This window comes from Haemaphysalis longicornis, unplaced genomic scaffold, assembly GCF_048455015.1.
Source record: "Haemaphysalis longicornis isolate Haplotype H1 unplaced genomic scaffold, Haemaphysalis longicornis Haplotype H1 scaffold_4, whole genome shotgun sequence".
Taxonomy (NCBI): Eukaryota; Metazoa; Arthropoda; class Arachnida; order Ixodida; family Ixodidae; genus Haemaphysalis; species Haemaphysalis longicornis.
Window position 1 is genome coordinate 40,918,864 of NW_027526361.1, and position 25,653 is coordinate 40,944,516.

General features: G+C 44.9%; 1 protein-coding gene across 1 annotated transcript; it reads left to right on the forward strand.

Moving 5' to 3' along the window:
- Positions 1-1,338: 1,338 nt before the first annotated feature.
- Positions 1,339-25,266, forward strand: LOC144178559 (CDK5 regulatory subunit-associated protein 3). Its single transcript, XM_077706500.1, has 14 exons — positions 1,339-1,457; positions 1,742-1,787; positions 2,112-2,243; positions 2,352-2,501; positions 2,626-2,714; positions 2,812-2,901; positions 4,416-4,555; positions 8,972-9,131; positions 11,084-11,161; positions 11,247-11,367; positions 13,027-13,133; positions 17,089-17,294; positions 19,628-19,799; positions 23,522-25,266. The coding sequence occupies exons 1-14, from the start codon at positions 1,452-1,454 to the stop codon at positions 23,591-23,593; spliced, it is 1,569 nt and encodes a 522-aa protein (XP_077562626.1). The 5' UTR covers positions 1,339-1,451; the 3' UTR covers positions 23,594-25,266.
- Positions 25,267-25,653: the final 387 nt, after the last annotated feature.

The following is a 25,653-nucleotide window of genomic DNA, read 5'->3' on the forward strand; positions in this document are numbered from 1 at the left end:
GATCACGGCGAACACTGGAGATCTTTACCTTCTAAGCAAGTGTTGCCACGATTATGATGAACGCTGGAGATTTTTTGGCCAATATCTCCCTGCTTGGGTTGACAAACGTGCGCCGGCGACGCTGAGCGGTCGCCGCGAGGCACACAGCCACGAGCGCTCTGCATTTTCTTGTTTTTTTTTTTTTTTAAACTGCGAGGTGGTGGCCGCAATCTCGGCCAATCTCCCTAAGTGGGTATGCTTGGCTTGACTTTAAACTGCAGCGGTCGTCGCGAGGCACGCAGTGCCACGCACCCACGAGCACTCAGCATTTTCGGCCGCCGCTGTTCCATGGCACGTCTCATGGCGCATACCCACGGGGGGGGGGGATCGGCCAGGAATCGAGCAAGGGGGCTAATTTGCCCGCTTACAACCTAAAAGTAGATATCCGCATCCAGATTAGAAGGAAGAAGTGGTTAAAAATTGAAAGTTGCCGTTGAATTTGAGAAAACATACCCGTAATAATAAAGGCTAACAGATCAGACGCCTGCGCTCACGTGCGCGCTCTCGGCTACTTTTTAACTGCGGACACAAAAAATTATTTGCTAAACAGCTTCGCTGTGAATACTGCAGCCATTTACTATTTCATTTAGAAGTGGGGGACTCAATGTTTAGTCAGGGTTGGGGTAGGTGGTAAAGGAGGAGAAGACGTCTACATTCTCTTGTGTATCACGCAGACTATTTTGGGAGCGCCCAGCCCAAAGGAGGCGATTCCCACGCCTGAAGAGTCGATGTTCAGCGGAAGATACGAATTCTACAGTGTCATGTGCAGTGTGTAGTGCATTGTGAACATCGTCGGCGAGTGACATGAGGAGCAGCTAGTCACAATGATGGTCTCTGTGTGGTTCTCGGGGGTGTCTTGAGCGATGGGGACGTATGCCGCCACTTCGCGAGCACGTCTTCCGTACGAGTAGCCCCGGCTCTTTTCTTGTAGTCCTCTTGGCAGTGGTCTTGGGTCGTGAGGTGTTGCGGCACGTAGCTTGGCGGAAATCATTCTCTCGTTCTCGGCAGTGTTCTAGACGTAAAAGCGCACTAGAGCACTGTACCCGAAACCAACGTTTATAGAACCATGCCCGAAACGTCGTCTGCTGCTGTCTGATGTTTCTTCGTGTAAAGTTAGGGGTTTAGGCCAACGACAAAACATCAGGTTTACTTAAACTTTTTATTATGTAGCAAAGTTACAGACAAAATATAATTTACCATAGAGCTAATACTACTGTAATTTACTTATGAAAAACCTCGCGAGTGTATTTTTGACTGGCTTACAGCGTCCTCTTTAATTTTGTTTACGTCTGATTGCCAGGCCTAATCAACTGTGTGGTGCGCGGCCGATCTGTTTGCGTGTTCGCTTGCTGTGCGGAAAGTGAAATCGTGTCATATGCTACAGCTTATTTTCGTTAAAACAACGCATCAGCATGCAGGTAGTATACCGCAAGTTCATACTTCTGTGCATGCTATTGATTAGCACTTTTTTATATTGTGACTTTAGCTTTACAACGCGCAGTTTTACTGTTACAGCTTTTGTAGTCTGCTAGCTGGGTTGATTCACGAAACAAGAAGCGCGTGCTCATCATTTATTAGTTGCAAGGAAATAAAATACTCGTATACTATGTTTTTATCTCTAGTGCAATGTTTATGGAAGCCCAGCGTCTTTTTTTGTTTGCTTCGTTCTTATTTTTCATGCTAAGTTACTCTATTTGTGCAGGGCGAAAACTTGATTCCTATCGACATTCAGACCAACAAGTTGCTGGGTAAGTACTAACAACTAAATTATGAAATCGTTAAAGGATAAATTAAACTTAAACTGTCATAAAACTATTTGGCTTGGTCGTGCTTCCAAAATGCTTGGAAGCGGCTCACAGAATGTCAGCATACAACATTTAATTGTTGCTGCAGTTTTGACAGTTCGTGCGGACATTGTTATGGCCGTATGTTCAGTGTAGTACGCTTTGTGAAGCACTTGCATCAAATTCCGAGTTAATGTTACAAATGCGTCATGCTACCATCACCTCGGCGCAGATCACGTCAGGCCGCACAGTTGTTGAAAATGTACCCGTTTCCCGTTTCTTTCCCAGACTGGTTGATAAGCAGACGTCACTGCAACAAGGACTGGCAGGATAAGGCGCTTGTTGTTCGCGAGAAGATAAATGCTGCCATTCAAGATATGCCAGAAGTTGAAGAGATCACGAACCTCCTTGCGGGAACATGTGAGAACTTTCGCACAATTCTTATGGAAGCACTTTGAAGTGAATGCTTGTCAATGCTGTAACAACAACAACAGAAACAGATAAACGTGTTGTTCATTTGGTTCCCAGATATCCACTACTTTCACTGCCAGAGGATTGTAGAGATTTTAAAGGACACCGAAGCCAGCACCAAGAACCTGTTTGGACGGTACTCCTCTCAGCGTATGAAGGATTGGCTGGAAATACTTCGGCTTTATGAAAAAGACAGTGTCTACCTTGGTGAGGCGAAAAGCTTTGTTTGTTTCCTCCGCTTACTTACAAACTAATACATAAGCACTTTTTCTAGCACCCGTACATCGATCTCGAAAAGTGGGTTTTACTGCCTTTTTTTATGCTTTCACAGCGGAAGCTGCCCAGATGCTCATACGAACAGTCAATTACGAGGTTCCCGCTATGAAGCGACAAATCACAAAGTGTCAACAGATCCAGGAGGTAATTCCAGCTTATGACAGTCTAGGTGAAAAGAGACGTGTTGTTGTGGGTGCCAAATGCTTACTGCTGTCTTCTTTCCTTGTTGGGTTCTTGCCAGGAGGCGGTGAAGAAAGAGGCTGATTATGCGAAGCATGCCCAGGAGCTCAGGGACAGGTACCAGCAAGAGTGCAAGCAACTAGGCATTAAGGTATTGATATCCAGACTCTGTTCACGCTGACTGCTAACAATGATCGGTCCTGAAATATGTGCTTTGCGGTGTTACCGGAATACTTGCCTGCTTTGTTTTGCAAGAAATTCAAATCCAGTATTGCTCAGTGAGAGATGCTCATTGCCACAATGAGGGGATTTCAAGGATATCAGTTGTTTTTTTTTCACAGGGAAGAAACAAGATACGTAGCGTACAAGTGTAAAGAAGATTTTCGAAGTATTAAAACAGTAAAAAAAAACATTAAATGTTATACAGTACTCTCCCATTAAAACAAACTCGAAGGAACTGTGAAAATTTGTTTGTATTATCAGTAATTCGTCTTAATTTAAGCGGAGGTTTTTTACATTGTGCACATTACAAGAGAGCAAAAGTGTTATCGTTTTAACCATGAAATTCGTATGAACTGACTTTGTCTTAACTGAGTTCATCTTGACAAGAGTCTACTGTATATCTGGGATGTGTTAGGGCAAGTGAGTGAGAAGTATGATGAACCAATTTTTTTCAAGCTTGCCATAGGTGCATTATCCACTTTGTACTTGCACAAATGAGGGGAAAGGAAATTTAAATTATTTTTCTGAACAGATAAATAAATGCAAGCCTGAATTGAAGCCATTTGCATTTTGTCTGGTGGCATATTGGGTACAACACATTTAGGATTAAAAAAAAAATGCCAAGAAAGCGTTGCGAGGACCTTCTACCCTATGCCTTGCTATGAATTTACAAATAGATTGTAATTTTTGGTAAGGTGTTTGTTTACACTGCTTTGTATTTCATGTGACATTCGCATACTGATTTAAAGTTTTACTGCTTGTTAGGTCACTGCTAAGTTAATCCTTTGTGACACGCATTAGGATGTAGCCGTTAGGAAAATTTGAAACTGCCTGTGCATGTTTTTGATAACCAAAATTTCACTTAAAAACCATTAACAACTCCATCTCATAAGTAGTTAATAAATTAGGTCGTGTCCTAATCGTAAACGTGACCACCGTTTCCTAAGCATTGCTACAATAGAAATCGTGTACATATTAGTGTGATCTGTAGCCCTTATATATTAAGGTACAGCTTCAGTTTTGCTTTAATAAACGTTTTAACTAGATAAAAACGTAAAACCAAGAACACCATATGTGTGGAGCATATGGCAAGTCAAGTAGATGTTCTTGAACCACTCAGAAGGTGTTCTCGAACCCCACTTAAACCGCTGAGCCAGCCAGCATTCGCATTTCCAATTTGAAAAGCAAATGCTGGCTCAGCGGTTCCAGTGAGGATGATGATGATTGTCACTCACAAAAATTTTCTTAACAGTCGCGTGTACAATTGTACACACCATGTCGCAAAAAGTTAACATGTCTTTTCAAAAAGACACAAGCACATTAAGCGTATAGTTCATTCGTCAGTACATTTGCACTGGCTGTGGCAACAAGGAGCCACAAGATGTTACTGCTAAAGAAAAAAACAAGCTGTGACTTGAAAAATTGGCCCCATGTTCCTTTCAGGGCGAGTTTGTCAAAAAGGAACTTCTCTCTTTGCTGGATGAGCTTCCTGGCCTGTTTGGAGGGGCCGTAGAGGCACTGCGCAAAGTTCAGCCGGCTGTTGACCTGTACAGGCTGTTTCTCGGCTTCACCCTGGCTTCAAGGTGAGACACTTGCTGGGGGGTTTGTGCCTATCAGGGTAAACAAAAGGTAAAGAAATTGCCTCTTCGTGTACTTGGGTTTGCAGAAGTTGCCACAAAGGGTCCAAATGGCAACCATCATGTGCAGGTTGCCATTTGTGAGAGGATTGAGGGGTGAGTGTGTAGGTAGATGGAAAGAAGGTGTGAGGGTGTCAGAGCCCTCTACATGCCCTTCATGTGTGTCTTTTTCTCATTGTCAAGCACATTCCTTCACCACTGACGCTTGGGCTTCGTGCCTGCAGTGCTTTGTAAATAAATAAATACGTCCAGAATTGTAAACGTGCATATGTATGTTTTAGGAGCAAATGCAGAAAGCTCCCCACTTCTCCAGGCATAATATTGTCACGTAGCCAAGGACGAAGCAGTTGTTTGGAAAAGAAACAAGTTTATTGGAGCGAACTTGTGCTCCCCTAACAACTGAAAAGAATACAGAGACGGCGAAGCAGTGGTCAACAAAGTGACGTACGTGCGTCGGCGAGCGTCGCAGAATCGAATGCCCCGGCGTCTCCTCTGCAGGCTTTTTATCTTTCGGCGCGCGTGGTTCTGGAACCGTCGATTCGCATCGAGAACATTGTAGATGCAAGAAGATTATTCCGGGATGTTCACGTTAGATCGGAATGCTCTCCCTATCAGAACAGATAACACATGCGGCACAGAAAGAAAGAATGGAACACGCGCTTCCCTTGGCGCAGAGATAACACAGACCGGCGCAGCCGGGCGGTACAAGCAAAACACAAATAAACAAACCCAATGTATGGTTCGCGGCATTACCCCCCCCTCTAAGAGTGCATCGACCCGATGCTAACATAAGCGACAGTCCGAAAATGAAAATAAAAGTTCGTCATCGTTCGTAGAAAGGTTTTAAGCGAACCACGTGGACGACTTCGGGCCGCGTACGTCGTCGTGATGTGCCGGAGTCACCATCGGGGATGACTTCGTAGGTAAGTTGGCCAACACGTCGCAGAATCTGGTAGGGTCCGAAATACCGTCGCAGAAGTTTCTCGCTCAGTCCGCGTCGTCGGATGGGAGTCCAAACCCACACACGATCCCCTGGTTGGTACTCGGCGTCTCGGCGTCGGAGGTTGTAGCGGCCGGCATCCACCAGCTGCTGGTCCCTTATACGAACTCGAGCGAGCTGGCAGGCCTCCTCCGCACGTTGAAGGTATCCTTGGACGTCGGCGTTGAGGTCGTCGTCTTCTACATGCGGAAGCATGGCGTCGAGCATCGTAGTCGGTCGTCTTCCGTAGACAAGCTCGAACGGTGTCATCTGCGTAGTTTCCTGCGTCGCTGTATTGTACGCAAACGTGACATACGGGAGGACTTCGTCCCAATTCTTATGTTCAACGTCGACGTACATGGACAGCATATCCGCAATTGTCTTGTTCAGGCGTTCTGTTAGTCCGTTCGTTTGGGGGTGGTACGCCGTCGTTCTTCGGTGATCCGTGTTGCTGTAGCGTAAGATTCCTTGCATCAGCTCCGCGGTAAAGGCCGTTCCGCGGTCCGTGATTAGGACTTCAGGGGCTCCATGTCGCAGCACAACTTGGTTTATAAAGAACTTGGCGACTTCTTGTGCAGTCCCCCGCGGAAGAGCGGCGGTCTCTGCGTAGCGCGTCATGTAGTCTGTCGCTACGACAATCCACTTGTTCTCCGATCGTGACGTCGGGAACGGGCCTAGAAGGTCCATTCCAATTTGTTGAAAGGGCCTCCGCGGGACGGCGATCGGTTGTAGAAGTCCGGCGCGTCTTGTCGGCGGCGTTTTTCGTCGCTGGCAGTCCCGGCAACTCCGAACGTAGTGGGTGACGTCGGATGTAAGGCGGGGCCAGAAGTACTTCGCCTTAATTTTTGCAATAGTGCGAGCTGTGCCGAGATGTCCGGAAGACGGGTCGTCGTGGGACGCTTCCAAAATTTCGTCACGAAGGTCTGCGGGGATGACAAGTAGATAATTCGTTCTTGTTCCGGGGCTGAAATTCTTCTTCACGAGGACGGAGTTTCTGAGGCTGAATGCTGGTAAGTTACGCTTGAACGCTCTAGGCACGGCGACGTTTCGTCCTTCGAGGTAGTCAATCATTACTCGCAAGTCGGGGTCGGCACGCTGCTGGGCGGCTAGGTCGCTCTCCGTAACAACCCCGAAGAACGCACTGTCTTCATCGGAGTCTTGTGGTGGTGGGTCGACAGGGGCGCGGGACAGGCAGTCGGCGTCGGAGTGTTTCCTGCCGGATTTGTAGACGATTGTAATGTCGAACTCTTGCAGGCGCAAACTCCACCGCCCAAGACGGCCAGAGGGGTCCTTCAAATTGGCGAGCCAACACAGCGCATGGTGGTCTGTTACAACCTTGAACGGTCTGCCATACACGTATGGGCGAAATTTTGAAATGGCCCATATAATAGCCAGGCACTCTTTTTCGGAGGCAGAGTAGTTTTTCTCCTCCTTCGACAGACCACGGCTGGCATAGGCGATTACGTTTTCGCACCCGCTTTGTTTTTGGACAAGGACGGCACCCAAGCCTATATCACTTCGCCGTCTATATGCTTCGCCGTCTCTGTATTCTTTTCAGTTGTTAGGGGAGCACAAGTTCGCTCCAATAAACTTGTTTCTTTTCCAAACAACTGCTTCGTCCTTGGCTACGTGACATCTGGTGGAGGTGCGGGGTACGCACCCTTCATACCCAGCACCTCCACCAGATGTCACGTAGCCAAGGACGAAGCAGTTGTTTGGAAAAGAAACAAGTTTATTGGAGCGAACTTGTGCTCCCCTAACAACTGAAAAGAATACAGAGACGGCGAAGCAGTGGTCAACAAAGTGACGTACGTGCGTTGGCGAGCGTCGCAGAATCGAATGCCCCGGCGTCTCCTCTGCAGGCTTTTTATCTTTCGGCGCGCGTGGTTCTGGAACCGTCGATTCGCATCGAGAACATTGTAGATGCAAGAAGATTATTCCGGGATGTTCACGTTAGATCGGAATGCTCTCCCTATCAGAACAGATAACACATGCGGCACAGAAAGAAAGAATGGAACACGCGCTTCCCTTGGCGCAAAGATAACACAGACCGGCGCAGCCGGGCGGTACAAGCAAAACACAAATAAACAAACCCAATGTATGGTTCGCGGCAATATCATGGCAGCACCAGTGCCACCAGACATAGCCTGAACATGTTTCTATTTTTCTTTATACACTTTATGTATTTATTTATTTATTTATTTGTTTATTTACGAGTACCTTACAGGCCCTTGTGTAGGGCATTGAGTAAGAAAAAGGGCTTGTTTGTCTCAAAGGTACATAAGTAAGGCGTAAGAAGTACTAACAACCAGGAACCGTGTTGCAAAACAAAATACATAAATCAGCATATTGTATCAAAAAACATTAAAAACAGAGTAGAATGCAGTTTACAAACAATACAGGATGCGTAATAAAAATTGGCTAGAATTTATGAACAAAATAGTAAGGATATCAAGAACAGAGGTGCCATAACTTTTGAGCAAAAGCATGTTGATAATACAAGAAAAGAATTCAAAGCGACAAAAAACCAGAGTGCTAAAAGTGGTTTTAAAAAGTTCACGGCGTATTGCATGTGCCACACATATACAAAAACAAAAACAGACCATTGAAATATGAAACTATCAAGATAAATGTAACAGTAACTTTCGACGGGACGAATCTAGATTAGTGTCAGATGCTATGTTATCAGGAAGGTCATTCCGCAGCCTGATTGCACTGGGCAATGTGGATGCATTAAAATAATTTGTTTTCCCATATATTCACGAGAAACTGAGTTGGTTGCAGAATTTTGCTAAATAGGGGGGTCGTTGAATGGGTAGTCTAGTTATTTTGGTGCTGTGTACGTATTTGTGAAAGAGGCATAAAAGAGAGGCGTTGCGATGAGTGACCAAGGGTTGAAGTGAATCATCCTTTTTAAGTTGCGCTACACTGGAACCGTAATCGTAGTTGCGGGAAATGGAATGGAAAGCGCAGTTTTGAACTGCTTCGACCATATTTATAAAATACAAATGCTGTGTAGTGCTGCAATGTGTAGTAACATATGTAGTAACATAAATGCTGCAATCTGTAGTAACATACGTATGGACACATTTATGCTTGGCGTGTATAAAATTTTGGAATAAAATGTCACTGGTGTCCTAACGCGCACACTCTACAAATGCATAGGGTACATTTGTTTTCATTTGAGCAAGTCTTCTTGTTCTGTGTCCCACCGTGACTGCACCTTAGCAGCCAAGGTATGTGCGGCAACACTACGTGCAGTCAAGGGTACATACTGTTTTATGTCTTGTATCTGCCTGCCAGGCATACATGTATTTGGTTCCTGTGGGCAGTTGGGGAACAGTACTGGGCACTCACGAGTTAAGTGCTTTTCTTCTGTGCAGCAAAGTGGACACCAGCAAGGCCCTGCCCCTGACACAGTTCCTCATCTCGCATGGGAACACGACGACGTATGAGTGGCGCCACGGGGAACCGCCGGAAGTGGTGGAAGAGAGCCGACCAGTTCTTCCCGTGGATCTTGACAATGGGAATGGCGAAGACCAGGTAGTCATCGCTTAAACTTTTTTATAGTCTATGCGTGTGGTTTTTGGTGTGGGCAGCAGCTGGATCATTAGCTTGGTTAGCTGGGGTTGGATATAGGGTAGCCTGAGTAATAGCATGATGAATGAAAAAGGAGCGGTGTACAAAAGGGAGAAGGTTGTGGAAAATAAGAGCGAGATTTAGTAGCGGGGTCTGTTTCATCATAACTTGACAGTTTACTGCACCTCTTGCTGTGTGCTATCTGTGCAAGAGTTGTCATGCGACTTTAATTAAAGGGACCACCAAAGCAATCAGTACAGCTTTGCTCCATTGGAAATGTCAGATCATCACAATAACACTCATAGCAACTTTAATGCAAACCATAGTCAAGTAAGCTGTGTGTTAATGCATACTCGAACAGTGCTACAATGAAGACGGACAAAAGGTGTAAAACGAGACAGGCTGGGATGACACATGATCCTTTAATTAAAGGAGTACTGACACGAAAATTTCATGATCCATTTTTATTGCTTTCATCGATGCTTAATGGTCTGGCAAACCTGACACAGCACTTTAAAGACTTCAGCGCGCGATAATTATAATTACATTGAATAGCCTGAAAATCGTTTGTTTCAAATTCCTGCACTTTCATCCCGGAAGGCGCATATGACAGAATCCCGGCATGACCTCACCGTTTTGTGCAGACGCCAAAACACTGCGGAGGCTGGTGGGGGTGTTGTTTTGACCGCGCCGCCGCCGGAGCTGAACGGCTGAGCTGCCTGAAGGTGCTAGGCCTACCATTGCAGTGGAAATTCTATGACCGCTTTCAATAAAAGTCCTGAGGGCAACTTCTATAGTGATTCCGGGCTATATTATTGCTTCCGTTCCCGTGTGTGGAACTTTATTTTTGCCAACAGTGCCTTTCTAGGCAGCGGTTATGCCTGTAGCTCTGGCTACATACACCCGTTTGTGAATGCGCCGGCGCCTAGTCGCCGCTCGCGGGGCTGCGCGCGTGAAGTGACGTCACGAGTTTGGCTGCCATGGGATGATGTCACGCTTCTTTTGGCTGCCATGGGATGATGTCACGCTGATGTCCATTTTCTGAGTGCCGCTATGCATGCTGTTCCGTCGGCGCAATAAATGAGATTCATTTAAAGTATGTTCTTCGCGTTGCAGGCCGCTCATATTTCAGCCAGTGTATTCTGTTGAGCAAAGGAAGCGAACTGTGCAATAATATTAATGCCGAAAATTGGTGTCAGTACTCCTTTAAGCACAAATATTTTTCGGGGATTGTAGCAATGCTTCCCATCACACAAAACTGTTGTGATGTGATGTAAGAGCTGCCCAACCTTTCAATCCAAAAAAAGTCTTGCTTTATCTCCGTGGTTTCCGTAAAAGGACCGTAAAAACGAATACAAGTTTTGTTCAGTGAAAAGATTGCTACATTAGGACAATAGCCATGCCAATTTTAACATAGCCTTAAACATTTCAACTAACGGAGCTAATTTCAAACATTTCAACAGTGGAAACAGATGCGAGAGGAGAAACTCACTATCCGTTTTCTCTCGCTCCTCCTGTGACATCACAGGGGCTATTTTGTGCGATTGGCAGGCACCTGCGAAAGAAGCTGCCAACAAAACATGATTGTGTGAGTGTAGTGGTGCGCCCCGTTCCATTTGATTACACCGTTTGACTGGTAGTGTGGAATTTACATGCTGATTACTGCATTTTCGGTACCTCTACAAATGGTGCCACTTTTCTGACGTTGTTTGGTAGGAAATTCAAAAGTTTTTGGTGTGAACACCGTCCTTTGGGGCTGGAACGGACTTGAGTGAGTTATCAAATGCTAGTTCTTTCTAATAAAACAGGAATGTGTGTTGTCATCGCAGTCTCTAAACGTGTTCACAAATTTGTCCCGAGTTCCTTTGCGTGCTTTCTAGCACCGAATGTGAACAAAAGCACCTGTCTCTTGACAGATCGACTTTGGAGACTTCGACTTGGGCAACGGAAGCTGCGATTCCAGTGCCACTTCCCCAAATGGAGATTTCGTGCACGTACGTATTTCTTTCTCTCTTCCCAGCCATTTTTTCCCATTTGTTGGCTTAGCATGACCGACGACTTGTGACGCATTTCACTCAGGTGGGACATGGTGATGGTGAAGAAGCCATCGAAGTGCTTGGAGATGACTCTGCCATCTCCTGGGACATCAGTGTTGAAGCAGATGGCACTGCTGCTGATGGCGCTGCGCCGAAGGTGGTTGGTGAGCTGGGAAGGCACGAACGGTGCCTCCAGTCGATTGCCATTGTTGAAGTACCTTTGACTCTCATTTATTTGACTCTTAATAAATAGGGGTTCTGAAAACAGACGGCACAAAAGTTGAGACACAGGAACAAGTGGGCCATGCATCTGCTTAAAGGGACTGACAACCGATTTTTGTCGAGTATATTTTCGTTATGCCAAATGAAAGGGCATCGCATAAAACACCCTAATCGGAAACGGTTTTGCTGATAGCGCCCTAGAACTTTTGAAATGGGTATTTACGGGTCTACCAGCCATACGTGTCCTGCCAAAAAGAAAGCTGGCAAACATGACTGCCATGTGGTAACATTTTTTTAACTGCACGCGAGATTAGAAGAGGCATTTAAAAACTTGTTCTAGGCTAAAACAAGAGTAATATGCAACTTTTCATAATCCTTCGTGCTTTTAATCATGTGTTGAAATCGACGTTTACATGCCACATGGCGCTACCTTTCAGACCTCAGAAATTTTAGTGCAAACTTAAAATTATTCCTGCCTGTTTATTTAAAAATTACTTGTGGTTACCCCAGTATATGAAATGCTCGCTTTCATATGAGCTAGACGACAAGCACTCCACAAAAATTGCTTGTCTGTCTCATTAAAAGTTATCCGGACTAGAAGATAGGACAATTTTAAAAAATATTCAAGCTAGGAGTGCGAATAGGGACAGCCCACCAAAACAAGAAGCGAAGGCAGTGCCGCTTAAATTTTTAGAAAGATGTTTAAAAATAGATATACAATTCAAACTTGCACAAATACTTGTGCTTAACAGTTTTCAATAAGTGAATAAACATTTCATTCGTTTCAGTAGCTGCAAGGTTTGCAGGTCACGTGACATGGACACATATTACGTCAGTTTTCTACACTACGATTGAGATTTTGGAAAGTTTAGTGCCAAATTAAAATTATTTCTGCCAATTTGTTTATGAAATGCTTGTGGGGACCCCACTAAATAAAATGCTGGCTTTCATGTGAGCTATAGAAAATATACTTGACAAAAATCTGGTTCTGTCCCTTTAAAACGTTGGATGACATCTTTTTGCAGCCAGGAAAGGGGGGGGGGGTACGAGCTAGTATAAAGAAGTGCCCGAGTGGATATTTAAATTCCCCCTAAAAAAATGCAAAAGTTGTTGTGGCCCTAAAAAAGCAGAGCCTGGTTCGAATAATATTCAGAAAGTATAAGAAAAGAAAATATTGCTGAATCAAGAAAATGTCCATCAAGATAGTATTGTGTGGGATTCCAAATTCGTCGCGCCACAAAACTTGTCCAAATGAAGCAGAGGTAAAGTGATTCAAAAGGGCTAATTAGGACAGTTGAAATTATGGGATTATGAAAACTCTGAATTTTTCGTTTCAACTCATTTTAAATGATCAAGTCTACACTGGCTTTATGCACTTCTTATAAATTTTGTATTGCATAGGCTGTTCAATTCAGCCACACACTTTTTGGCATGTTTCAACTATGCAAGAATATTGTGTATTTGAGAAGCTGCAGAAGGCCATGCCGCTTGTGTTCACTATGACAACCATTTGGGGAAATGTTTTTTACTTTCGCACCTTGGACATGTTTTCTTGTTTTTCACTGCTTGTGTACATAGTATACATCATGGTGCGCTTACAGAGGAGCAGCCAAGCCAGGGAGGTGCCAAGGTTGCCAGGGGGGCAGATGCCCTGTCTCTACTTCATAACCCAGAGACACGGACCCGGTTCTTCAATGAGCTTCAGGAGGTGTGTCAAAGTATTGTTCTCAATATTTATATGGCTTTTCTTTTATTACATACCATCATGATGCTACAGTTTCATTCTGGTTATAATAGCTTCACCTCGCTTGTGAAAAAAAGACAAAAAGACTTGTTTAAGGGGGAATACTGCTCTTAAAACAACGACTTTTAATTTTTAAGTAAACTCTCTGAAGCTTGCCAGTCTTGCTGCTTTTTTCCCACTGATTTCAAATACGCCATTATTTTTTCAGTTGGTGAATTAGTTCCCAAGATAATTAGTTATTTTTAGAGGAACAATAGACAAAACAGTGTTGGCCATAAAGCTGTACCATTTTGAAATCCCATTTGAAACACCAAAGTTTAATTAGCTGTAAAATTAGTTCCGAGTGATGCATCAAAAAACCGCTTGTCCTATTTTACATTCACCAGGGTTCGTAGTATTGGAAAATATAAAAATTGTAGTTTTATGATTACCACGGTTTTGTCTATTGTTCCTCCAAAAATGACCAATTATCTATCTTGGGAACTAATTGACCAACTCAAAAAATAATGGCATATTTGATATCATTGGGGGAAAAGCAGCAAAACTGACAAGCTTCACAGAGTTTGCTTAAAAGTTAAAAGAAGTTGTTTTAAGAGCAGTGTTCCCCCTTAACAGCCTTGAGCTGTTCTGCGAGTCACCTCAAAGTTGCAGTTTTTAAATGTTGTGTTGTTTACTGGTGTAAAATTTTCCATATCTGTGTTACAAAATGTTCACGACCACTTATCCTTTTTCATCTCACAGTGGATAACTTCAGAGTTCGGAATATGTAAAGAGAGGGACGTTATCTTTCCATTTTCTACTGCCGAAATGCAATAACCAATTATCATTGCCTATACTTTTTACAGTATGGTGCTATTAGGAGCCAGGTGTTCAAAATTTTGTTGAGAAATTGTGGGAAGGGGCATGAAAAACATGAGAAGGGACGGGGAGAAAGCTGCACAAGACAGCTTGCCATACTCACCACCCTGCCCTACTCACCTCCACTAGTGGTTTAGTAGTGGCACTAATAGTAATAATAGTAGTTATGACAGTATGATATCGCCAGAATCAAAGTCAGCACCGCCCTTCTCATGGTAGTGGAGCCACAACGAACTTGTGAAGCGACTTTACTGCTTTAACTGTAGGGCAACACAACCTTTCGCACTTCCGTTTTCGTAAGCAGACAAATTATTTGCACATCAGGGCTCAGCTCTCATGTTGCTTTTGCTTCCTTACTGTGGTGTGTGCTGGTGTTGCTTTAAGATCTGGGACATGTAATGCATTTATTTTTAAATGTAATTTTTTTTTTTTTCATAGGGTAAAAAGAACATGCATGTCAGAACCAGACCAAACGAATTTCTCTAGCTGTGATAGTATCAAAGTGAGGGTGGTATGCTTTGTACTGTGGCTTCTCTTTTTTTCTTTTTGTGGATCGGTGACATTAACTGAGGCTGTAGCCAAGGGCGGCCGCAGAACTTTTTGCAAGGGGGGGCATCCATTAGGGGTACGGTTGGATAGCACCAAAAAGGCGCTATTTGTAGTTACAAAAATTACTAACAGCGAATTAGAATCATACTTGGAGAATATACATTGGATTTTATTACCGAACAAATAAATTAAGTTAATAAAGAAAATGTGAAAAGTTACCGTCACTTTGTAAAGAAGAGTGGCCACTCTCGCTGCGTGAGGGTTCTCGACTCACACCAACTGATCACCAGCACACAGCACAATACGTCCACATACACACAACTGCACTCCGTTAATCTTCCTTGAATTGCAGCTGCAGACACCTCGGGTTTTTCTGGGCAAATTGTGAGATGACGTGTGATGAAGTTTGTTGAAATGGCTCACATAATAAAGGTACTACTGGCCTCCCTGGCTTTCAATGCAGTACAGGTGTACAAGCATTTTGAAGGGCTGATTTATAGGTTTTGTTTCAGGGCTTGGGTGGTGCCAACATTTTGCAATTTCGAAGGAAAGGGTGTACAAGGGGATGGGATGGGGAGGATGTTACACTCTCCCTACTAGGTGTAGCGGTGAAGATTTTTTGCAAGATTTTGCTGCAAATTTGTCCGAAAACTGAAGTTCTTGCAGTAAGACTGCATAAATCTAGAGCTTAGAAAAAAAAAAAAAAAAAAAAAAAAAAACCTCAAACCTTTCAGAATTGTTTGCTATCTTCAAAAGCCAGCACAGGCAGTCTGTTTCACTGCGGTCACATGACCGGCAATGTTAGTCAGTGTCTAAAGGGCAGTTTTGACCGCAGTCCTGAAGGGTGTTCCATACGAATTCGCAGGACCTGAGTGTGCTAATCATTTGAGTAGTGGACTGTTGGGCTAGTTGGTTCACGTACATAATTAAAAAAACCTTTGCGCTAAAGGGCGGGACTGAGGAGAGAATGTCGGTGTTGTTCTCTCCTCTCTTCCGTCCTTCAGGGCAAAGTTATTTAATTATGGGCCAACAAGGCTGTGCAGCCTTTTTGTAGTGCATAAAAATATCCGAATCTCCAAGGGGGGGCACTTGCACCCCCCTTGCCCCCCTTCTGGATGCCCATGGCTGTAGCTGATTATCCTTGCCTACTTGCTAAAAGGTGGTGTGTCTAAAGTGCAACACACAGTCCCATGTTGTCGGTGTTCTGTTTAAAGGGGCCATGCAGACAAAATGCAGGTTTGTTTTATTCGAAAGATTTCGTGTTTTGTAGTTCCCCCAGGGCTTCTTTGGAAGCAAATGATGCTTTATTCACCGAGAAATTAATCAATTTAAGTTAATATTTTGATTCTCCCACCAAATCGTGTGTTTTCGTGACGTCTGCAATGACATCACAGGAACCGCTCTGCAGCCGATTGTGGAGCCTTGTTTAGTTTAGTCAACCTAGGTGGTACCACCATACCGCCAAGGCACGTATGGCATCATAGGTTCTGTTGCGGGAAATGAGCGAGTGGGTCGCATGGCCATTCCTTTTTTTCCTAATTATATGGCTTATGTGAGCAAAGTTTATGTTAAAAGTTGTGTCAGTATGATTCTAACGAGGCAATCTTTTGAATGAACATAACTTGTGTTTTGTCTGCATGGCCTCTTTAACATGCGTTTGTTTAGAAGTAATCGCACTCTCCTATTTGTTACCAAACTTTACCACGTGTAGGTTTGTCCGCACTGAGAAAGTCGGATGCGTCGAACTAATTGGGGGGCATCTTGCATGGGGTTAAAGTGGGCTTCACTGTACAAGTGCCAGGCATGTTTGGTCCTGTAGATCGGGTTTCCGAGCGAATGGACTGCCTGTAAACGGCACACATGTTTCACTTGTTCTGCACAACATTGTGCACTTTGTGAGTGCATGAAGGCTACGTTGTTTAGACTGTGGCAATGTGAAGCGTGTCTCCGTCCTTTTAAGTGCAGAGCACTTTAGGGCTGCGCCTTGTCATCGTTGCTCGGTTGCTAAACCCAAGTAGAGCCGGCGTTCTGGCGTAGCCGCTGTCGTCGCGGCGTAACCCAGAGGCTTCGAAAGCCAAGCGGTTTATATAGTCATAAGCGTTCGAAACTCATGAGCCGCTGGCGCTTGTCATACATCTCCCTGTCGCTTAGCGCAAAGAAAACTGTAGGTACGATTGAGGCAAAATATATGTAATTAACCGGCGGCACCTGCGTTCATTTAGTTAGGAACGCTCGTTGGGTTGGTTCTTACGATAGCAAAAAAAAGTGGCAGTGCAATGCCGGCACGTGCGGGAGGAAAAGCAAGCACGAAAAAAAGAGAACTCCCGCTGGCACAGTTTCAGGCAGGAGGCACACCAGCACTGTAAAGGCGGGAAATTTGAATTGCATTGGGTGGTAGCAGTGAGCGGATAACGGCACTGCAGCCTGTTATGGCGAGTCACTGCTCTGCACTTCTGACAGCTTTCACATTGAGTGGAACGGCTTTGATTTTTCTCCTTTTGTTTTCTCGCAGCTGGAGTGCTTCCTGTCCCAGTGGCTGACCGAGATGATGCTGGACGGAGACGCGCTGTCGGCCAGCGTGCTGCAGCAGGCGCCCGCCGAAGTGCAGCTCCAGTCGAGGGAGTCGGTGCAGTCGCACTTGGACGTGGTCAAGTCGTGCGTCTCCTCCCTGACCGCAGTGCGGATGCAGCACCTGTACCAGCTGCACAGCTCGCCCAAGTAGGCACTGCACTCTTCTCCCGTCCGTGTGCCCGCACTCATTGGGTGGGAAGATGTTAAGAGGTTTGTTTCAGCGCTATTTGCTAGGGGCCGTAAAGTATTGTATTCAGTTAGCACTGATGTGTGAATGATGAGTGAGAACATGAGAGCACTGTGCACACTTTGTTTAATGTTGAAAGCATTCAGTGGGAACCTATCGCATCTTTTGTGGTCATAGGGGCCTTTAATCGCAAATGAAACAAAACAAAAAACTGCCAACATGGAAAAAAAAAAAACGGTGTTTTGTAGCCTGCCAAATAGGTTGGCTGCCTTGCACGTTTAAACTCGTGCTATGCATATACGGCAGGCCTTTGACTGAACAAATTGTTGGTGTGTCTTGCCAGCCTTGATCTATTAGTGCCAATGAGAGGGTCTTTTGTACAGGAACAAAGGGCAGTGTTTTCCACTCTCAGCATGCAGCAATTTGCTGTGGTGTGTTTACAAAAAGAAACTGTAAAGTTTACCCTAGAGTAGCTTGGAAGTTTTTTACATTAGCAACCCGAAAATTTCAAGCCAGGCCTAAAGGCATCCACATAGAGCTCACTAAAAGGCTGCTCTGAAAGGACAAGGCTTACAAAGTTTTTCAGCTCTACGTTCCAGTTAACTCAGTGTTGCAACAGAAAAAAGATGCAAACGGAAAAATTGATTTGATTGATTGATTGATTGTGGTGTTTAACGTGCTGAAACTACACAGGCGATGAGGCGCGCCGTAGTGGAGGGCTCCAGATTAATTTTGGCCACCGGGGGTGTTTAACGTACACCAAAATCTTGAAAAAATGGGTGTTTTTGCTTTTCGCCTCCATCAGCATAGCAGCCGCCATGGCCGGGAATTGAACCTGTGTGCTTGGGCTCAGCAGCACAACGCCATAGCCACTGAGCCACCGCGGCTAGTGCAAATGGAAAAATAAAAAGCAGGAGAAATAATCTCACTTGAGGCCTTTCTATACTTCATCGGTGGATGGCATTGCAAGTGAAGGGTTTGGGTGTGTAGCTATTTTTGAAGTGGGTTAATAGGGGTATCTTTTGTGCCATAAATCTTATTCTTCAGTGAAGCCTTGCATCTTTTAAATGTCAGTGGTGTCTCTTCCTCTGAAGTGATTCCATTCCAAGGTGTTTGAAGTACATACCAGCACCCCCTTAATTTTTGTTTAATGCTGCTTGTGGAGATGGAGGAAAATGGTGTGTAACTATTTCAGGTTTGATGGCGTGGACACTGGAGCAGTGCAAACAATTTCGACCCGACTTGGCCTAAATTGTTTGCATTAGCGCATTGTAGTCGCATCATTGATACATTTGTCATATTATCCCGTAGTGTCATCCAGACCATCCTTTCAAAGGCAGGGAAGAATCTAATGAATGGATAAACAAATTTATTGTTATTAAACCATAGAAAGAAAAGTCCACCAGCAGGCATAGTTTGTCGCTTACCGTTGCTGCCGTCATAAGATCACTCCTTGTTCAGCACTCACTCAGGAGGGAGTGCTGAACAAGGAGCGAAGCAACCGGTGGATGTGCTTCGCATCCTCCTCGTTACGTGGTTTATCCGGACCACACGACATTTGCGCTGGAGGTTCAAAAGTGATTTACAACAAGCTAGGAGGCAGCAGCGTGCTGCAAGATAACGGCAGAGTAGTGCACAACGCCGTCCATCCGCTGATCACGCGATCACTTCCTGAGACGCGGCAGCTATGCGCCGTGGCCGAGGAGACTGCAGTTCGTATTGCACACAAATTTCGCATTAGCGAGTATACAGTAGAACCCCGTTGGTACGTTCTAGGTTCATACGATTTCCCGGTTAGTATGCTCTGAATTGTGAACAGTAAAAATTCCCAGTATTATGTTTCTTTACCGGATAGTACATTTTCCTGGATAGTATATTTCTCCCTAACGTTTTTATTTTAAACATATCAATGAGGTTCTACTGTAGTAATCTTCAGCCTTTCTCTCTCTCTTTTTTTTTTGGTCTCATTCCTTCACCTGAGCCTACATCTCACCTTTCTGTCGGTAGCCATTTTGTCACCCGGGTGGCCCTACACCCAACTCCACCTTTGCTCTGTGTTGCAACTGGATGTCTTTTTAGGAATTTGTCTCTCATCCAGGATGCTCGCTGCCTACTCCTAAGTTTATTTTACAGATATTCAACTGACCTTGATTTAGAGCAAGAAGGTTTGTGAGGCAGGTAAATGAAGGAAGCTGTGAAGGTCATAACGTTTTTGGTTGTCTACCACAGCTTGTGGCAGGCCAGAGACAGTTAGTTTGAGCAGTCACTTACGTGCATTAATCTGAACGTGCAGGTACGTCGACCGCCTGGTGGACACGCTGCAGCAGAAGCTGTACCAGGCGGACAAAAACCTGCAGTCGCGGGAAGCTGTGGCCGCACGGCGGCAGGAGGCACTCGAGGAACAGCGGCAGCTGCAGCCCAAGCTGGACCTCATCTTAGCCAAGACAAGACAGCTGCAGAAGCAGGTTGGTGTTGTACTCGCTGCCGCGTTGGTAGATGCCGACAAGGAGGCAGGGTGGTCAGCGTCCCCCGAAATAAAGCTTCAGTCACACACTCACGGTAGAGGAAGGATGTGTGGTGGAGCTTCTGGGGCAGACTGGGAAGCCAGAGAATAAATAGCCAGGACGCTAGCATAATGATGTAGTCGGGTTAACTTGGAAATGTTGATTGATTGATTGTAGGGTTTATCGCGCGGACGCAACGCAGGCGATGAGGTGTGATGTAGTGGAGGGCTCCGGATTAATTTTGCCCACCTGGGGATCTTTAACGTGGGCTGAAATCTTGAACACGCGGGCTATTTTGCTTTTCGCCTCCATCAGAAAAGCGGCCGCTGCGGCCGGGAATCTAACTCGCATCCTCATGAACTTGAAAATGTATTTTCTCTATATTGTTTAAGCTTTAAAACATGACAGACAATGGATTTTTGTGGAGTGCATATCCTCTAGCTTGTACGAAAGCCCATGTTTTATAAACTGGGGTAACTGCAAGGAATTTCTAAATAAACAGGCGGAAATAATTTTAATCTTGCGCTAAAATTTCTGAAGCCTGAAAAGTGGCGCCATGTAGTGTCTAAATGGGACACTACCATACGTGTCCAAACAGCTCCATTGGTTTCAAAGCGTGATTCAAAAACCGCATAAGGGAATAGGAAATGTTGCAAATTATTGTTTTTTTAGCCAGGGATAAGTTCTTCAAAATCTCTCGTCGCTCACTACCATCTGCGTCCTATTGAGCCACAAGTCCTCGACGACAGCTACTGAGCTGGCTGGGCTGCGCGCTGCTTTTCAGTATATTCTAAAGCAGCCGGCCAATCAATGGGCTGTATTTACAGACTCCAGGTCAGCACTCGAAAGCTTGAAGTCGCTTCCAAAAGAACAGCTGGCTTGGGAAATCAATCTCTTGCACTTACAAGCCATACAAAGGGGACACAGCGTAGATCTGCAGTGGCTTCCTGCCCACTGTGGAGTTGCCGGCAACGACGCAGCTGACAAAGCCGCCTCATCTGCCCACAGTCTCTGCACTGAAGCTGTGCCGATCCCATTCACGAGAAAGGATGCGGCAATACTCGCCTCATCAACCGCATCGAATGCGCAGATGTCTATCTGGACTGATGCAAGGCAGCAATACGCACCTCTTCATGAGATTGATCCCAAGTGCACCTTCAGAATGCCACCTGGACTTAGCAAGCGCGAGCAAGCCATTCTGCATAGGCTACGCTTGAAGGTGCGCTCTGCTTGAAGGGACATTACCTGTACAAAATCCAGCAGGCATCTTCACCTCTTTGCTCCAAATGTGACTCACGAGAAGACATCCATCATGTTATATGCGTGTGTCCAAAGTACACCGTGCACAGACAGAAACTCATATTATCTTTGTGCAGGCAGCTTGGTGCGGGACTTGAGCTGAGGGCTGTTTTGGGTCCATGGTCGGGTCCCAGTCAGGCTGCGCGTGCAATCAAAGCTCTTTTGGAGTTTCTTCGGAGAACAGAACTGGACAGAGTTTTGTGATTGAAAATTTTGGCCGCATCAAATGACATCATTTCGTTTTCACATTTTTTTTCTCTCTTTTTTTTCTTTTTGTTTTTCTTCTCTCATCTAGCGTAGCAAGCCAGCCCGACGGCTCGGCTAACATCGCTGGTTTTCATTAAAGTTATTCTCTCTCTCTCCTTAACTTTTTTGTGACCGCCGGAAAATTGACCGATTTTTATGGGTCCAAAAACATTTTTTTTTTTTGCCAGAAAAATTGTTTAGGCGCTAATTGCAAGAACACAAAATGCAGATTATTTAACGGCCTTTCCAATAACACCAGTTTTTAAATGTTTTCATACATCATAGTTGCGAAAAAAAATATTGAAATCAAAATTTTTGTCAAGTTGTCGAAAAAAAGGATAAAAAAGGAGTTGTGTAGTATATCAAACCACCAGTAGGAGAAAAAAATTAGAATATACATTTCGTAGGGAAACATTTCAAAAACACTCCATGGAAAAAATGTCGACTTGCACAGAACAGTTTGTCAGACAAAAAAAAATGTTAGCATGCACGGTGCTCGTGTCATGTGGTGAAGCCCAACCTCCAATTCAAAATGTGCTATTTCGATTTCGGGTGGTTCGCTGGAAGAAATCTGGCGGTTTGACATTATCAGAGGCACCAATTTGCCCCCACATAAAGTAAAACACCTTGTCAATGACTGACTTTGTATTTACAGTGAGCAAAATATTTGGGACAAGCACGCGATGTGGAAAAACATGCATGAAGTTGAAAACGGAACTTCGTGGTTGATGCTTGTTGACGTTCACGATCAGTTATCTCTCAAAACATAAAGTTGAGCTTTATTATCATCTTCTTACTCCCAATTGTAGCCTTGCTTGCAGGAATGAGGTGCGATGTGCTCGAATCGTGCCCTGCAAACGTTGGCCGAGTAGCTGTTCCTCCTCTATTGCAGTGACCTAACATTTTTGAAATGAAACAGTACAAAAACTTATCGGAGACTCCGTTCGAATAGAGAGTTCAACTAAGCAGCAACATTAGACACCCGGAGATACCCTCGGATGGAAACGAAACTGGCAGGCGAACAGCTGGTGGTGTGTAAGGACGGTTTAAAGCACTGTCCTCGTTGGAACAGATATCTGGCGACTGGGTGTGATCTTTTGACTTGAACCTGAAGTTTTTATCGCAGAAATCGGGTTAGGGTGGGGGGAAATCAGGAGCGGTGTGCTTTGTTCGAGGATCAGTCGCGGATGCTCAAGGCGTCATGGCAGGTAGACTTGAAATTGGGTAACTGCGTAGTAGCGCTAAATATGAATTTTGCGGTGCAGAAACGAAACTGAAACTGTTGTAAACTGTTGGCGAATGGTCCTGGGGTAAGTAGAACTACCACACAATTTAGAACAACGTGCGCAGAGGCAATAAAACTGCCTAAAATCAATAAGTAGCTTTGCAAACGGGCACTGCTTGATATTTCCAGCCGATTTCTGGGATTATTACTCTCAGTGTGCGAACCTGACGATTGAAAATTGTTTGCTGGTTCACCATTCATGGACTGATAGCAAAAAACAAATGCTGGTGCAGAGTAATTACGAGTGGCACGCATTCTTCGTTGGTAGCAGTGACGCGCGATGACCACGCCCCTTTGCCACACCCAGGTGATTCAAACACGTGTCAAAAATCATGTTTTCGTTGCAAAAATGAAAACAAAACTGATTTTGAAAGGCCATTTTCTGATCTAACTCCAAACAGCTTTACTTGTTCGAGCAACGCCTGGAACGCTATGAATAGGCGCTCCCAAAGTATCTTTCAAATTGAACGATTTTGAGTAGGCGCGGTCGCGAAAGAGTTAATTACGTGCAGTTAAAACTGTGTTGCCGCATGGGTGACTGTCATTGTTGCCAGCATTTCTTTTGGTTGGCCCTGTATGGCCAGTAGATCAAAAAATTCCGATTTCAAAAGTTCTAGGGCACTATCAGGAAAACCGTTTTGGGTTAGGGTGTTTCAAGTTATGCCCTTTTATTTGAGATAAGAAAAAATACTTGACAAAAATCGTTTGTCTGTCACTTTAACAACAGGTCCCCTAGCTTAGTCAAAGGAATTTGTCAGTTTTACATGCAAACAATCGGTGAGGGTGCCTTTTTTGTTTATTCAATGAGCACATTGCAGTGAACTTTTTTTGTGTCCTTCTTTTTTTTCTGAAGGTACAAGAGGACATCTCCAAGAGGTACAAGGGCCGGCCGGTTAATATAATGGGAGGAATCAACGTTATGTGATGTCTGTCGATCTTATGGGATTAGGCTGCTTGCCTGAATGCTCTGCCAACTTTCGCGCTAGACGGACCAGCCACCAGTGCTCAGAACTAAGCCGTGTTTGGTCACAGCCACCTGCCCGATTGTAGTAGTTTACAGATTCTGTTCAACCTTTGCCATTTTTAAGTACTTCTGAAAGTTTTTATTCTGTATTTACAAAGGCAGGCGAGATCAGGTTCAACAGGATGGGTAAAAAACAGGCTGAAGGCCCTTCCAAGTGCACTAGTTGTCTTGGTCACCTTGGCAGCAGTTCTCTGTGTGTATTTTTTTGTTGTTGATGATGTATCTGTATACACGTTTGCTACTGCTGTCAGATGGTTGTACATATTGATCGAGTTTATAGAACTTTTACCCACACTTGTGTTGGCTTTTGTCTTGGCATCATGTCGCAGTTGTGTACTGACTTGGGCCGCAAAGTATTTACATTGCAGGGTGGGCGCGAAGAAGTGACATGAAGTATAATTAAGGTTTCTACTCTCGACCCTTCCCCCCTAAATCTTATTCCTCGTACTATAAAGTTTTCACAGAAGTTTTGTTATAGCTGTCAGCAATATTGTGCAAAGGTTTCATTAATGTAATTACCGTGAAGTTCTGGGACAATGCCCTCCCCTGAAACATCGCCCACTTCCCTGTACAGGTGAAATATCGAATTTACTAAAAGACCCCAAAGATTGCCCACCCCTAAAATGCGCTAGCTTCGACGCCTTCGAAAGCCCAGGGAGCTCCCTCCGCGAAAACGTCTTGCAGCCGCGAACACCGCCAATGTCTCGATTTTGAAAATAATGGTTGCAGCTTAGCTCAGCTAACTTTGGATATGCAAAGGAAAAGTTTAGCTTAGTCTGGTTCAGTCTTGGTTTCGCTTGGTAAGCTTTTAATGTAGCTCTATTGCCGACCATGGCCCAAAGCCGTTTGAGCCCTTGCAACGCTCACAAAAGGAGGCCCGGCCTCACTTTCATTCTCGGCGAACGCGGCGTTCCTCTTTCATGGCAAACGTGGCACAAGATGAGTCATGTAGCCTGAAACGACCCAGCGGCGCTTGAGTGGGAGGCTGCGGGTTTGGTCGGCTGCCGATCAGCTGAGCGGCCGCGTCCGTTGCGGCCGCCGCCTTACGTGAGCACAATGATTCAAAACGGGGCCTTGTGTGCAGCGCCGACAGCCGGCCCGGTGAATCACGCGATGCGCTTCGAGGGGTGTGTTGCCAGGGGTGTGTTTCCGGTCAAAAGATTAACTTTCGCATCCTCTATTAAACCGCTGGACGAAAGTAGTAAAGCTTTGCTTTAAAAGAGGCACAACCTGTCTGGCTTTTTTACTTGATATCTCCACAGTTTGGGTTGGCAATGCGGGCACTCTTTTGTAGTTTTTTGCACCCGACCAGCAAGTTTGCCCATCCTGCATTTTTCACTTGATATCTCTGTAGTTTTGGTGGGCATTCTTTCGGAACTTTACGGTAATGTTCTCGCTCCTTGCCCTTCCCCCTAACTCTTATTCCTTAACATACTATCAATTTTTCAAAGACGTTTTGGTATAGCTGTCGGCAATATTGTGAAAAGGTTTTGTAACTTTGCGAAAGAAACAGTGCCAGAGAAGTTATCATGCCATAGTGTTCATTCCACAGAATAAAGCATGGATGCCGATAAGTCTCTTGGAATCTCTGGTGCTTTTGTGTTGCAGGGTCACATTATTTGCACATTGTCGTATTAGCCTGTTATGCCATCCAGACCTTCCTTTAAGGGAAGGGAAAAATCTAAGCTGGCCATTCAAGGAAGGCAGCTACGTGTAGGTAGTTAAACGGACAGCCGAAGTTTGCCATTTCAGATGGTGGTCAGGCAGGTAAAAAATTTAAGGACTCCCATACATACCTGCTACTCCCGGTTTGCCTGCGAGACTCCAGATTTTTCACCTATACTCCCGTATGTATGGGAGCGGTTGTAAATCTCCCGAAAAAGTGCCCCAACCGCGCCGCAAAAAAATGGGAAAAAGAAAAAGACAGAACACATCAAGCAGCACCGATGCATTGTAGTTGC